General features: G+C 29.4%; 1 protein-coding gene across 1 annotated transcript; it reads left to right on the plus strand.

The window, feature by feature from the left end:
• Window positions 1-10,423, plus strand: LOC131034027 (uncharacterized). The gene is made up of 14 exons (XM_057965372.2): window positions 1-111; window positions 228-349; window positions 471-521; window positions 657-779; window positions 1,538-1,657; window positions 1,750-1,891; window positions 5,334-5,522; window positions 5,618-5,761; window positions 6,267-6,464; window positions 6,832-6,973; window positions 7,496-7,649; window positions 9,432-9,548; window positions 9,873-9,999; window positions 10,102-10,423. Exons 1-14 carry the CDS (start codon window positions 70-72, stop codon window positions 10,336-10,338), a joined length of 1,908 nt encoding a protein of 635 aa, XP_057821355.2. The 5' UTR covers window positions 1-69; the 3' UTR covers window positions 10,339-10,423.
• The last annotated feature ends 5,547 nt before the right edge of the window (window positions 10,424-15,970 follow it).

Here is a 15,970-nt window from a genome sequence, read left to right on the forward strand (position 1 = left end):
GAAAAATTCTAGTCACAGAAATTCCTATGCTTGTTCTGTAATCAAATTTTCATTCAGAAGAAGAAAAATATGAAAGGAGGAAACGTGGTCGTCAATACTTTCTCTAAACATGTAATCACTTTTCACTTCTTCTTTTCTTGCATTGCATTACATGTGTTTAAAACTCTCTGTGCATCACCTTCTTTTTCTTCCTTTCTCATCCATTTTCTCTCCATGGTTTTTTACAGGTGGTTTTGGATAACGGTATAGTGAAGGTGACATTATCAAAACCGCATGGAGCAGTAACTGAGATTGAATATGGCGGCATAAGCAATCTCATGGAGACTCTCAATGTAGAGTCTCACAGAGGGTACCCCCCCACACACACTATATTTCTTTCTCATAGATTCTTTATACCATTCTAGAAATGTTCTTAGGGTATATGTTAGGAGAAGGAGAATTATATAAAGATGGATGAGTGTAAGTTGCAGGTACTGGGATATCAACTGGAAGGAAGCAGGAGGTCATCTCAAACTTGATTTGTGAGTGTCTTATATCAAATCTCATAGATTGTTTAGTCTCGTAGATTCATTAAAATCTTTTATTCATTCATTCAATTCAATTAAGTAATTAAAGTTAGGAACTTAAGATTTACAAGCAATTGAATTTGAATGTAGGATCGAGGGGAGTGAATTCAGTGTGGTCACAGCTACTGAAGAGCAGGCTGAAGTTTCCTTTGTCCGAAGATGGGACTCTTCTTTGCAAGGGAGTTCCAGAATTCCAGTCAACATAGATTTGAGGTAATTGTTAATACAGATCAGTTATACCAAAAGTTCGAACTATTAGTGAGAGATCAATGGAAGAGGTTAGGGTGTTGAAAAGAGTTGAGGGTTTCATACGACAACAATTTAGACACAGTCAACCACGAGGTAAGTAAGCTCTCAAGCGGACGGCTTAAATCACACACACTAAGCTTTGACTTCTAGGCTTAAAAGTCTTAAACACTGAGTTGACTGACGTTCTCTAGACTTAATAAGTTGCTTAGTGTGTGTGATTTAAGGCTGGCCGTTGTCAAGGGCAGGAGTCGAACCCTCCCTAACAGAGTCACCAGTTTTGTTAACACAGGCCGGCTACCACTACACCAAAAGCTGGGACTGTTAATATTAATGCTTGGAGTTACATGATTTCCACAATTCATATTGTTATTGTGCATAGGTTTTGGTGTAAACTGTGTGAATTTATTTCTTCTACATTTCGAATCAAACTCCATGATCCGTCATCAGGAAGAAGAGAGCAAGACGAGAGAAAAGAAGCTAAGCACATCTTTCTGGTACCTCTTTCTGCCCACCGACCCAACCAAATGATTTCAAACCCCATAAGAGAATGATAGTTAGCAGACCAGGTCAGATAAAAGTAGAGGGTGAGGGAGAACATGGACCAAAGGTGGTACCAGAGAGGAAAAACAAAACGAAACTTATCAAAATTTTACAAGAAGATAATTTGATAATATGTAAGTGTGTGGAAGGGCAAATTGACAAGAAGATTTCTATATGTACAGGTATATCTTGCTTCGTGGGAGTTCAGGTTTCTATGCTTATGCAATATACGAAAGGCCTTCAGGTTTTCCTGCCTGCGAACTAGTGCAAACTCGTATGGTGTTCAGGTTGGGCAAGGACAAGTAAGTATAAGTGCAAGGTTGAATGGGTATTTTTGACCTAAATTATTGGTTTTCAATCTGAGTGAGTATTGAAGCATGTTTTTGGTGCTCAGATTTGACTATATGGTAATATCAGACCATAAACAGAGAGAGATGCCAACAGAAGATGACAGAAAGCCAGGGCGGTGCCGAAAACTTGCATACCCAGAAGCTGTGTGGCTCACCAATCCAGTTAACTCAGATTTCAAGGGTCAGGCAAGTCTCATACGTTGCTTTATTTGATCAAAACTTGATTTATATTGATATTTCTACTTTAATCAAACTACAATTTGGTGCTGGTTTATTGTTTAAAACTAGGAATTCTCAAAAGCATAGAAAAGTCTTATATATGATAAATATAAAGATTCAGTATAATTAAGTGATCTATAAATTGGGGTGGATATGTTGGAGTTGGTAACTAATTTCATAGCTTTAAAAAATTATTTTCAATCAAAATATTTATCACATTTGAAAAAAAGTTTAGACATGATTGATGATATGCAATTTTGAGAGAAATTTGATTCAAAGATGAATCTTTAATATGGAAATTAACTTGTAATGAATTAGATAGATTACACTGAATGTCTATAAAAACACAAAGATAAAATCCTAGATTTAAACATAGACGAAGATTAAATTAGAGCATAATAAGCGTCCTCATCCTATTTAATGAAACAACATATTTAGTTCAATCTAGATATAAAAAGAACTCCTAAAATTAGCTTAAGTGTAATAAAGTAAAAGGGGACCTAAATAATTAATGATTGATTAAATGATTATTAAGATAATTATCTTAATTATTCCAACATCCCCCTTAAGATCAATTTAAAGAGAAATTCAGAACCTAATGATGAACAAAAAGATGAATGCATGGATGGGTCCCAATTACAAGGCGTGATGAGGTACCCATTTACAAACAGATGTATCACATAGGAAAAAACTCCTCACCAAAAGAAAAAAAGTGAAATAACTGCATTAGCAAAAGAATGATAGGAGGATATATTAGATTTATAATGTTTAGATTTTCTAATATGTTTATTAGCCTAAACTATCATTCATAGTAGATTTCAACATTTGAAAAAGAATGTATTATATAGAAAACAAAGACTAAACATGACAAATTTAGAAATTAAATACAAAAATATGCTTTGAATTTGAAGCAACACATGTTAATATAGAGAAAATCAATTTTGGATCAAAACTCTAGTTTTAAGGGGAAACTATTGTCCATTTCACCATGTAAAAATGAAGTATAACAAGTTTACAAAAGCTACTTTTACCTCAATGAACTCTTAATACCTCTCAAGAGCTTTGAACTAGTCACTCACACACTCTCCAATGAGAAATAAACTTGTGAAGATAAAATCACCCCTCAACAATGGTTCTACACTCCCAAAAACTAAGTTTCTAACCTCCTATAGACATGGAGAAGGGTCATAACAATTTCCCTCAACTTCCCCAAGATGTGAATTTGGAATATCAATTACAAAAAGTAAAGATAAAACATTTGATATTCTAGTTGTTAATTTACTACCAAAATAGAGATGTGTTTGTTGCTTTATGTAAGCCGCTATGTTTAATGATAAGTTCATTCCTTGTGTAATCATTGAATTTTTCATTCTCAAAGATTTAGGCTCTTTTTGGACTTGCAGCTTCAAGAAAATACATTTCAAAGGAAACCCATAACATCTTTGACTTATACCAATCCATTCCAAATCCCCTATAAACTAGTTTGATGATAAATTCACATGTTAAGCACATCAACTAAGAACAACTAGAAATCTTCTTTCCAATCCAAAAGTCATTGTGAAATATGTATGCATCCATCTAAATTTTGAATATGTTCAAACTATTATTAACTCTCCCTAAATGGAGATGTCTCACAAAATTAGGGTATGGAGTTTCAAGCCATGGTGAAAAGATTGAAAATGGTATCCCAATACACTATTTCCTAGTTACAATACTTTCAAAGGGTATGCTTGGCTCTCACCACACTTGCATATAATTGTGCAAAATGACAAATGAACATCCCAACTATTTGTTTGGTAATTATATAGCCAAATCTTTCTCCCACTATTTTGTGTATTTTATACAAAGTTTTTTATATTGGTTCCAAATTGATTCATTTGGGGGCTATCAATCCTCTTTGCCCTTTTTAGGCATTAAAAAAAAACTAAACACCTCTTTTGAATGAGATACGTGATTTTTTTGAAGCCTTTTAGACACAAACCTTTTCCTAACATATGATAGTTCTAGGAGATTGTTCTATAACTATAGTTAACTTTACCAAGATATTCATGATATACTTTTAGAGTGGAAATCCTATATGGCATTTGGAAAGATAGGAATTTTATTCTTTTCTAGATGTACTATTCACAATAATCTCTCCATGTATTCTATGATCAAGTTCAAATATATTAATTTAGAGATGAGTGCAACCAATAAAATTGCACTTGAACTAATCTACTGAAATTCACTTCTTGATCATTGGAGTAATGCTCCTTGTATGATTGCTAGATTTTTCCCGACTTCTCTTTCTAGCAAAGTCCAATCACCTCTTAGAGGGAAATGATGTGGTAGAAACCATAATGCTTGTAGGCACAATTCTCATGCTTCTCAAATGTTGAGATAATGTTCGATTGGTCCATAGATGGTCTCCAATTTCTTGGTGATATTTAGCTTCCTCTTAGTTGCATGACCAAGGTGTCTTAGGTTGGTTAGATAGTTGCAAGTTTTGATATTTTGCATTGATCATTTCTCAACCTTCTAAAGTTGTACATGATTAACAATATAATGATGGCATTCTTAGAGGTTGGGAGCCCAAAATATATGGCCATGACCATTTTAAGATGTGGAAACTAGGTGACCTGGATTGACCTTCAACTACTAGTTCAATAGATCATGTTACTTAATAGCTTGTTATATTTTTTTCTTTCAATATGTTGTTTAAGACCGTGTTACATAAATTATAGAATGTGATTTTTTCTACATATCTTTTTTTTAACAATACATTTTAAACTTTTACACAATCAATATGATATTACTATTTCATCCAAATAATAATAATTAAACAACAAAACAAGTAAACATTAAGTTTTTCTAATATTTTTCTGAACTACTTTATAATAGATAATTGAAATATAATCATATGAAAAGCCAATGACCATAACAAAAAAAAATAAAATCAGCCTTCACTTTGAAAATACTTTGAATTATAAATGTCTAGAAATGGTGATATAACTATAAATCATATAAATATTCATGCCTATAATAATTCAGTCAGCTTCTGAAAACTAATGGTGAAGTTTGGAGACCATGATACAGTGGCAATATGCTTTAAAAGAACCCATTCACTACATTTTGATGATAGTATATATACTTTTGAAAAAATTCTTAACCATACGATAAAACCTGTAAGTGCAATCCCATGAAGATTAATGGAACCTGTGGATGGTCTACTAAATCATGGGATTGCCAAGCAAAAAAGTAGATTCGATTGTGTGTATTTTTTTCCCATCAACATTTCGAATCACATTCCATGATTCATAGCTTTAAAGAATCGAATTTGTTTATACATGTCAATGTTTTTTATCAGCTTCACATTAAATGTCAATGTTTTTTATCAGCTTCACATTAAATTTTATGTGGGTGAGTACAGGTGGATTGCAAATATCAGTATTCTCTGGAGAATAAGGATGGAGGAGTATATGGATGGATTAGCAGTAGCAGGAGCACCAGCACAAATCCAATGGTTGGCTTTTGGGTTATTTTCCCAAGTCATGAGTTTCGAAATGGAGGGCCTAACAAGCAAAACTTAACACTCCATGCTGGACCTATTTGCCTCGCTGTAATAAATAATATTAGCTTCATTTTAGTAAAAAATGTTTAAAATTTATATATTTTTTTTTCAGATTACTAAGTTGTTTCATATTAAATTGGCAGATGTTTCATAGTAGTCATTATATTGGTGACAACTCTTCCAAGTTTGGTGAAGGAGAAGCCTGGCAGAAGGTTTTTGGTCCAGTTTATATTCATTTGAATTCATCTGTAGATAGACCTTCACTTTGGCAAGATGCAAAGAACCAGGTGCAGTTCACTGTATTTTCAACAAGGTTTATATCAGTATAAAGTATTAATGAAGTTAGAGGTTAGAACAATAGAACTATTTTGGAGGAGCTGTTTTTAAGTAGATTGTGTGGTATTTTTTATATTAACATTTTGGATCATAATGGGTAATCTTTTATTAGGATGATTTGAGTGCTATTAGAGCGTAAACATTCTTTCTGATAGTACTCAATCATCTTGATGAGAGATCACATTCTTTACTCTCTGATAGCACGTCATTTTCATGAGGGATCACGGAGTATAATGAGAGATCCCACTCTGTACTCTCTGATAGCACTCAATCATTCTCATGGAATCACGGAGTATGATTGAAAAAATTGATACAAAAAAGACCACACAATCTGATTCAGAAACAACTCCTCCAAATCTTATAGATTGTAAAAACTTGATATCTTCAATAAAATTTCTTAAAAAAACATTTATTCTAAGTCTAATAATTAAAAGTTTATGTTCTGGTCTATCACAGAAACTCCTTCAGGAACAACTTTGGCCTTACACATTTCCTGCTTCTCCTGGTTTTATAAAGAAGGAAGAAAGGTGTTCCATCATGGGAAGATTGTGGGTTAATGATAAATTTATCTCTTCAGAAGCCTTTCCGGCTGATTCTGCATATGTAGGATTAGCTGCACAGGGTGAGAATGGATCATGGCAAATGGAAAGTAAGGTAGTTACTTGTTCAATACATTTTATTTTATTTTATTTTATTTTTAAATTATATATTTTTTCTTAAAAAGGCTAATAATTTATTAATCATAACATAGAGTTATAAAGTAAGGAGCGTATCTTAACAAAAAATAAATAATTAAACATTATTAATTTTCACAATTAATTGATCAAACAATTGAGATAATTCCAAAGACAAAGTATTCTTCTAAGACATTCCAATCCTTCAAATTTGACCAAACAATCTGCTACTCTATTTCACTCTTGGAAAAATTAACTCCATCTCTATATAAATAATTGATATTTTTAACATAATGATTCAGAACTTTATGACTGTAACAAATCTTATATGAAAATATGTATTTCAGGGATATCAATTTTGGACAAAGACTGATAAAAATGGCAACTTTCAAATACATAATATCTGTCCCAACCAGTATAATTTGTACGGATGGGTACCAAATATAGTTGGCGATTACAAGAACGAGACAATCCTCACACTTTCTCCAGGTCTGCAAATTGTTTTGTTATTTTAATATGTAATTAATGTTCCATCAGAAGTTTTTCATTTTTTTATTTTTCTTTCTTACATCTAGCTCTATTAATTGAATTTTGTTTACCTCTATAATGTAAGAATTTCAGCATTATGATTATGCAAAGATTTTGTAATGTAATTGAATTAGAATATTTTTATAACTAACATATGTAAAAATTAAATTTGAAATATATCATCTAGAGAGCTTCCAGATTAGATTGTGTATGAATGTTTTTTTTTTTGCATCAACCTTTAGGATCACACTCCTTGATCCATCACCAGGATGAAAAGAGAGCATGTAGAATGGATCCGGATGAAAAGAGAGAATCCATTCTGCATGTTCTCTTTTCATTCTGATGATGGATCAGGGAGTGTGATCCGAGACGTTGATGCAATAAAAAATAAAAAATCATACACAATCTAATCCGAAAGCACTCTAGATGATATCTAATGGATTGTGGAAACTTGATGTCTGTTATTGAAATATATGTTTGTAGGTTCATCAACTAATCTTGGTGATCTAACATACACACCACCAAGAAACGGAGCAACCATATGGGAAATAGGCTTTCCTGACAGAACTGCAACAAAATTCTATGTTCCACAGCCAAAACCAATGTATTCAAACACATTCTTTTTGAATAGTGAAAAGTAAGTACTTTTGATTTCTTTTTACTATTATATCTATAGTTGTGACAAGCCCTTATAGTTTTTTTCAAATCTCAAATGGTTTTTTTTATATTAGATAATGTTTAAGATTTGAAATGGAAGGTCGAGATAGAAAGAACGAGGTTGATTCTTTTCTTAAATTTACAATATAATGTTTTATTATTAAGTATTTTATCATTCTAAGATTCTATTTTCTATATATAAATGAAAATTTAAAGAGTTAAATTATTCTTAATAGTTATTTTTCTACTATCTTAGAATAGTCAACTTCTATAGATTATTTATTTTTATTTTTATTTTTTATTTTTTTTCATGTTTCTAATTTTATAGTTGATAATATTGACATGTGGATGTGTGGTTTTCATTGAACATTAATTACATCCTTCTTTAATAATCACATTTCTTAAAAGTTTCATTATATATTGAACCTCAACATGCACTAAAGTTGGCTTAGTCGTAAGGCATTTCCTATTTAAAGTTTAGGTGAATTTAGGACCTAAATTTCACTAACTTAGGCGTAACTAACATTTTCCAAAAGTGTTATTATAGACGAACTTCAACAAATAACAATTCTTATATGTAGTTTCAATTTTAAAAACTATTAATTCTAAAATTATAAGTACATTTACCAAAGTTGGTATAGTTGGTATGGTAATGTTTTTCCTAGTTAAAGTTTAGGTGAAGTCAAGGCCTAAATTAAAGTAAATTAGGTGTAAGTGTGAGATTCCTATCTTTGAATGAAATATTTTTCTTCTTTGGATTTTTGTAGGAGTATCTTTTAAATTATTATTTTTTCTCATGTTGACATTTACATCTATTTGTTTGTGTTGTATTTCTACAAATTGCTACTAATTAAGGCACAAGGGGATATGATAATATGAATATGCCTATCTCTATTAACTCAAGCCTTCCATCTTGTTCAATTAATGCATACATTTAGAAGGGATTAATGAATTAAATGACTTCTCCCATGGATATCTATGATTTTATAGATTAAATTAGTATTAGATAATCTTTTCTTTATTCTTATGGGGTCAATTAACATATTTTAAAATTATGTTACATCTTTTCCTTGATCACTTTTTTTTGTTTGACAAATAAGTTTGAAAAGTAATACTTTTTTGTAGACAATGAATACTTGCAAAAGTTTGCAAAGATAAGTACTATAGAAAATAATCATAGACAAATGTGTTGGTTGTGATTGATATAATCATACTATTTCAAATGGAGACAGATTCATCATATAGATGTGACTTGGGTCATCTCATCTTCCTAATAAGATGCTAGTTCAAAGTTATAATTTATCACCTCAAAAACCTATTTTTTTGTTATGAAATATACCTATTAAAAACTAGAGCTTAGGAAAATATAATCAAATAGAATGAAAACACACACTAAAGAAGAAATAACCACAAAAAACACAACCTTATTATAATTTAAAATATTAATTAATCCATCCAAAATAACTTTATATAAGATAACCTACTTTTTATTTACCTTTACTACCATACTTAGATATTTTAATTATTTATAACATAATACAAGTTATAATAACACTATAAATTAATAGTAAAATATGTGATAACAACAAATAGACTAAAAAATCCTAAATAAAGTACAAATTCAACTTCTTTATGTAGAGATTAGTTCTTTCTTTTTCTAATTATGTCTTATAACACTTATTAGTTTATTATTATTATTATCTTCTCTCTTTTTTTAAGTCATACTTTGCATTAACTATCATTTGTGGGTTTTATTGCAAAGGTTTCGTCAGTATGGACTTTGGGAAAGATATGCAGACCTATTTCCTAATAGTGATCTAGTATATACAGTTGGAGTTGATGACTATAGAAAGGATTGGTTTTTTGCACATGTTACAAGGTATTAATTATTTTATCATTCAATATTTATATATGTTTATTCATTTTATAGTTTGAAATTATTATTTTCTACAATTGTTTATAAAAGATAGTTGAATTAAAAATAAAATCTAACATGCTAAAAATAATTTTAAAAATATTTTAAAACAAAACTTAAAAAAACATAAATATTTGAACAATCAAATTTAACATTATAATTCAAAATCAGATTGATTGTAAAACAACAATAATAATAATATTTATTTATCATTCATTATCTTATATAATTTATTAAACTATTTTTTTTTTATAATATAAATTGTATTCTTTTACATGATCTATGCAGGAAGCAAGGTGATGGAACAAATGAAGCAACAACATGGCAAGTGAAGTTTAATCTTGATAAAGTAATAAAGAATGGACATTATACATTGCTCATATCAATAGCATCCTCAACTGCATCTGATCTTCAGGTTTTGAAACCTCCTCTTCTTTTCATCTAAGAGCATGTCCAACATTTTTGTTCATGAATTTATATTTGTATCTAATACTATCTTCTTTTATCACTATTTTAGGTATACTTTAACAATCCAAATTTACAGTTGCCTCATTTTGAAACACACCAAATTGGGAAAGACAATTCAATAGCTCGACATGGGAGTCATGGACTTTACCAAATTTTCAATGTACAAGTAGATTACTCTTGGTTAAGTCCAGGAAACAATACAATATTTCTAAAACAAAGGATCCATACAAGCCCATTTAATGGTATATTGTATGATTATATAAGATTAGAGCAGCCGACAACATAAGATTTTAGATTGTCACACATTAAAAGTACAAGTTAGTGGTAGATTCACTTCACTTTGTATTTTGTCTTTTAATTTGAATTGGAAGGAAGTTTTCTTTAAAGATTCATATTATTTCATTCAAATTTGGAAGGAATTCTTCTTCTTTTTTAATGATGGTTTAGTAGTTTTTAAGCGCTCTTCATCATGTTATTTTTATCTTTACAAAGATATGTGTATGTGTATGTGTATGTGTATGCGTATGTGTAATCTAGCATACTTATATTTTAAAAAAGCTAAGTAAAATATGTTGAGAGATATCAAATTTTAAAATATCTAGCATCTATAAATATTTAATATATATAAATAATTAGAACTGTAACGAAATATTTATAAATTATCAATTACATCCTTCTAATATGATTAAAATGTCTCTGGATGTAATAATGCATTTTGAACATGTTACTATTTAAAATATTAACAAAATCTTTGAATTTGTAGACTTATTTTTTTATAGAAGTATATATAATAGTCATTTCAAAATTATTTGTTATATTCTTCATAAAGATTTTTTTCAAAATTGAATCTTAACTTTTTTTGTTTTCTATAATAGATTCACAATGAAATTATGTACGATACATTGTTAAATATTCCATCTTCTAGCATAAGGTCGTTATTACTAATAATAAAAAGAGTTTAATCAATCATTTTATAAATTATATCACAAAAAATCTTTGGATTAAAAAATTATCCTAGTTAGCCATATGATGAATGCATCCATAATTCATATAAATTCAAAAGAGAAGTTTAAAATGCACATTAAGTCTTGGGGCTACTACTAATTGATTAAATAATATATTAGCATGAGGATCAAAGTTTTGTCCTTCAATTTCAAGCCATTGTTCAATCAATGCTCTCTCCTCTGAAGTCTTGCACAATAGGCCAATACCATATCATGCATTTCTCTGCATTGTACCTTATGATAGCCCTTGACTTTACACACACCCAATAGAAAGTTAGATCTATATTACCTGAATCAGATCTATATATACAGAAGGATGGGTAGAGAATCAAATCTACACCACCCAAATCAAACCTATATATATTCAAAGCATTGAGAGTCATATCTACACCACCCAAATCAAACCTATATATATTCAAAGCATTGAGAGTCATATCTACACCACCCAGATTAGATCTATATGTATGTACAATGAAAATAAATCACATGGAAGATACACTAACTAATAAATTTTGACCACATACAATAAATATATCACATGGAAAATGATTATCTTCACCACACAAAAGAGTTTTGAATAGAAACATTAGATATATTACATCACTACAAAACCCACACAATGCTTAACATATACAATGAATTTGATTACCAAATAGAGTGAGATATCTATCCTAGATCACATGAACTTTTCCAAACACTCACATATGCACATTAAAGTTACAATTAGATTATATCAATATTGCTATGTTGTTTTACTTCCCAACATAAATATGAAGATGAGGGCAATTAAATAGGCTAGAGCTAGACACTAGTGTCCTCCAAATTTTTCCCTAGATTTTGAGCACAAATCTCTAAAGATCTCTTATTTCAATTTTTTATGGTGGCATATGCATCAACCTACTCTTGGATTCCAGTTCCTAGCACCCCTATCCTGCTTAATTTTCTCCCAATTTCTATTATAGGTGCCTATTTGTGTTTTATTTCTAGATTTGTCATTTGTTGTGCTTTTATGTTATCAAATTCATGCATTACGTCAATCTTGTTCATGATTTCCTTCTTTATACTAGTCATTTGGATATATTCAATCAATAGCATCAGACAATACACAAGGAGAACCCAAGTGTGGATTTAGGAGTGTTTGGCTATCCCTGTGGTTCAACTTCATTCACTCATCTTCTCCTTTTAAATGAAATAGTATAAAATAATTATAGGTTGATATACATATTAGCCTAGGACCACATTTTCACCATTTCAATACCCTTGTAATTTCACCTATGTTTTTTTCACTTTGGTATCCACTTCCTTAGTGTTTTTGTAGGCTCGTTTTAGTTGTTGCATCAACCTTCTTCCTTCTTAAGGTGCTCAAGATTCATTTTTATGTGATCACTTTTTATACCACCTTTGTGTTAGCCTTATATTTTACTTGTCTCTCATTTTTTTTAGCATAAATTTTTTGGACACTAGTGCTTTATAATATGGATATTTGTGTGTTGTACTAGAATCCCACAACAATTTTATTTGGTGTACATTTTAAATAATTTTTCCACTTGTCACTTCCTAGGCCAATGAAAATGGATCAAAAAGATTCCAAATAGCTTTTCAACCCCTTCCCTTTTCCCTCTTCTCATTTTCAAAAATATTTCATTTTTGTAACTCTCTCTCTCTCTTGGTTCTATTGGCTCTCACAAGACTGTCAAGCTCTCTTACAACAATTTATTCAAATTCTCTTTCTCTCTTTGGCTTTGTCAATCCTCTCAATTAATATTGTTCTTTTTATTGCAAGCACTTCTTCTCTTGTGCCCACAAGCACCTTGGAATTATCACATCCCTTCTCTTACATTTTATCACTATCCTTTTTTCTAGATGCATTGGAATAAGAACACACACTATTTTCTCTATCTATCTATATTGGTTGTTGATGGAGGTTGAAAGACCAAAATGGGGGTTTGCTTAAGGCAAGCCCCTAAATAGCCCCAATCATTTTTATTTTTCTTGTTCTTGTAGGTATTTTGAGAGCACTCAGCCGCATAGAGGTTTGCAAGTGCTTTCTTATTTGTAGATTCATTTTTGTTATTCATTTAAATTATTTAAATTATTTTATTAGTTTATTTCTTTGCATTTCTATTATCTAGTATTTGCTAATGTGTTTTTGTTGCTAGTCCTCCAAGTTAGCTAAATGGAACTTGGTAGAACCTTCAAAAATTTTAGCTTTTTTTTCATACATTTTTTGCATGGAAAATAGTGTTATGCATAGACATCCACATGATGTATTAATTTCCTAGGTCAAAATTATTATATTTCAACCACAAGTTCCTCATTCTATACTTTTCATTTTAGTAGTTAAAAGGTTATAATTATTTTCTATTTTTACATATTTTCACCGATTTGTTTCCTTCAAGAATTTTATCTAGCCATTTCTATTCTTATTTGAGCGTCATTAGTGTACTTTACTCTCAAAGGAACATAGCTTTCCTTTTGTTAGAGTCAAAATTATTACATAAAAAGGACAACATGTCATCCAACAAAAAGATTTGATTTAATAACACTTATAGATCTCAACCCCCAAAACCTTAGCACATAAAATCTAATAAAGAATCCCCCTAATAATAGATGTTTCAATTATAGTATTCATGTTCATCTAAATAATAATGAAAAGGTTTTAGAGATAATTATGGACTCTTATGAGTAGGGTCGTGAAATTATGAAGAGGTGTCTGATAATTAGTTTTAGAAATCTTGGGTAGGATTGTATTAAATTTGCATGACCTTAGTGTGGTCATTGTTTCTATTGTTAACTAAATTAAAATCGGGAATAAGCAAGCACCACTAGGGTTATGCGACTCTTAACACAATAAAAGACTATGTGGAATAGAAAAAAATAACTTCCAACTCCTACCAAGAGCAACATGGTGTGCCATTACTTCTTGTTGAACAATGTAAAATGATATATACATGATTTGGAATGTCACTTATAAATAGTCCATACCCTTTCTATATGCTTCCCAACCCTTAGTTCTTACCTATATCACATTAATTAAGTTATCCCCTTCTCCCTAATACTGAAGTGATATATCGGGTCACCTTTTAGTTTTTAAATTTTGAAATATGTGCACATGTAATAAACTATTGGTTTAGAAGTGAATCCCCAAACAAATTGTCAAGCCCTAGATTTTACAAATACATTAGATCATATAAATATTAAACTAATATAACTTTACAAAAAATTCTAACAAAATTCCTTTCGCACTAATGATTTTTTAGTGATGAATATTTCCTAGTTGGCAAATAGTTCAAGTTGTAAGGTGATTTGAGTTGTCATATTTTTACAAGATTTTATTTTAGTCTTATTTAAATCCCTATAGTATCTTTTTATTAAAAAATTTAACTCAAAAATTTGTAATGTAGTATTTGATATATGATTAAATTAGATTAATCCAAATTTAATAAGTTATTGTAGATATCTAAATTAATTTGTTATTAATATATCATAATTATTAGTTACTTCAGGGCCATATCATGTATCTTTAGTTCTTGTCATTGATTTAAAGTATATTCTAATGACCCTCATATTTGTTGAGGTAAAAGTACTCGAATTTGTAATGCTCATGGGGCACAAAATTCCTTTTGGATCATTGATGAAGTTGTTTTTGGATCATTGACTCAATGGAGACAAATAATCCATAAGTAATTTTGCACCTCATACGAGGGTCATTAGATTATATTTTAAATCAACAATGGTAACAAAATATTAGGGAGTCTACCCCTTAAACCCATAAATCATTTCCATCATTGGCGCCTACTTCTTTACAATAATTTATTTATATTTTAATTGAAGGATTCACCATGTAATTAATGTACTCTCCTATTGTTTGTGAGGATTTCTCAAGATTTTCGACAAAATTTTATTGATGTAAAAAAAATTGCGAATAGAATTAATACTTTCTTCAATAAAAAAAAAAGATTTGTCAATAGAAATTAATATTTGAAAAAAATATTGAAGATTTTATATTTTTTTAGGAGAGTGTTAAAATTAAACTAGCATACAATAAGGACTTGTTTTTATTTGAAAGATTTTTATTTTTAATTGAAGGATTCACCATGTAATTAATGTACTTTCTTATTATTTGTCAAGAATCCTCAAGATTTTCTAATTGGAAATAGAATTAATACTTTTTACATTAAAAAAAAACAAAAGAGATTGGCCAATACTAATTAATATTTATTTTTTGCATGCAAATCATTTAAGACTCTAAAAATTATATTTTTAAATTTAAATTGAAAGGAAGCTTCTAGTTTAAAAAATTATATTTTTAAATCTAGATCTAAAAGAAACTTCTATTTTTTTAATTTGTTTTCATGCAAATCATTTCATATTCTAAAAGAAGACTAAATTATAATAAATATTAATCATATGAAATTAATAAATCTATGCTAAAGTAAAGATTTTTTAAATTTGATATCTCTGTTCTCTACATAAATTTTATTTATAAAATATGGGTATGCTAGTTTTTAAGAATGTTAAAATTAAACTAGCATACAACATGAAAATGTTTCTATTTAATAGATTTTTATTTCATATTAGATTTGACTTGTTATTTTTATTTCTAATATAATATATAAAACAAAATATATATATGTTTCCATTGAAAAAAATTAAATATTTTATATTAAATTTGATTTGATATGATATGATATAATATTAAAACACTAAATCAAATGCTTAATACTTTAATGAAGTTTTGAATAAAGTAAAATAATAACAACACGGAACGTTATCTATTAGAACTGCTTTACAAGATAAGAAAGCATTTTTCAACAAAAATGACTGTTGAAAAGACTTGCATGTATTTTATATTTTTTCAATACAAAATTTTACGTTTCTTCAGATTCATCGACCATCTAATTTTGGCTGCCC

This window comes from Cryptomeria japonica, chromosome 2, assembly GCF_030272615.1.
Source record: "Cryptomeria japonica chromosome 2, Sugi_1.0, whole genome shotgun sequence".
Classification (NCBI taxonomy): Eukaryota; Viridiplantae; Streptophyta; class Pinopsida; order Cupressales; family Cupressaceae; genus Cryptomeria; species Cryptomeria japonica.

Bases quoted from the DNA above. Each gene is read 5' to 3' on its own strand.
- LOC131034027 (XM_057965372.2), top strand. From the start codon at position 70: ATGAAAGGAGGAAACGTGGTCGTCAATACTTTCTCTAAACAT. The intron at 112-227 runs GTAATCACTTTT...GGTTTTTTACAG, and splicing joins TCAATACTTTCTCTAAACAT to GTGGTTTTGGATAACGGTAT. The intron at 780-1,537 runs GTAATTGTTAAT...CTATATGTACAG, and splicing joins CCAGTCAACATAGATTTGAG to GTATATCTTGCTTCGTGGGA.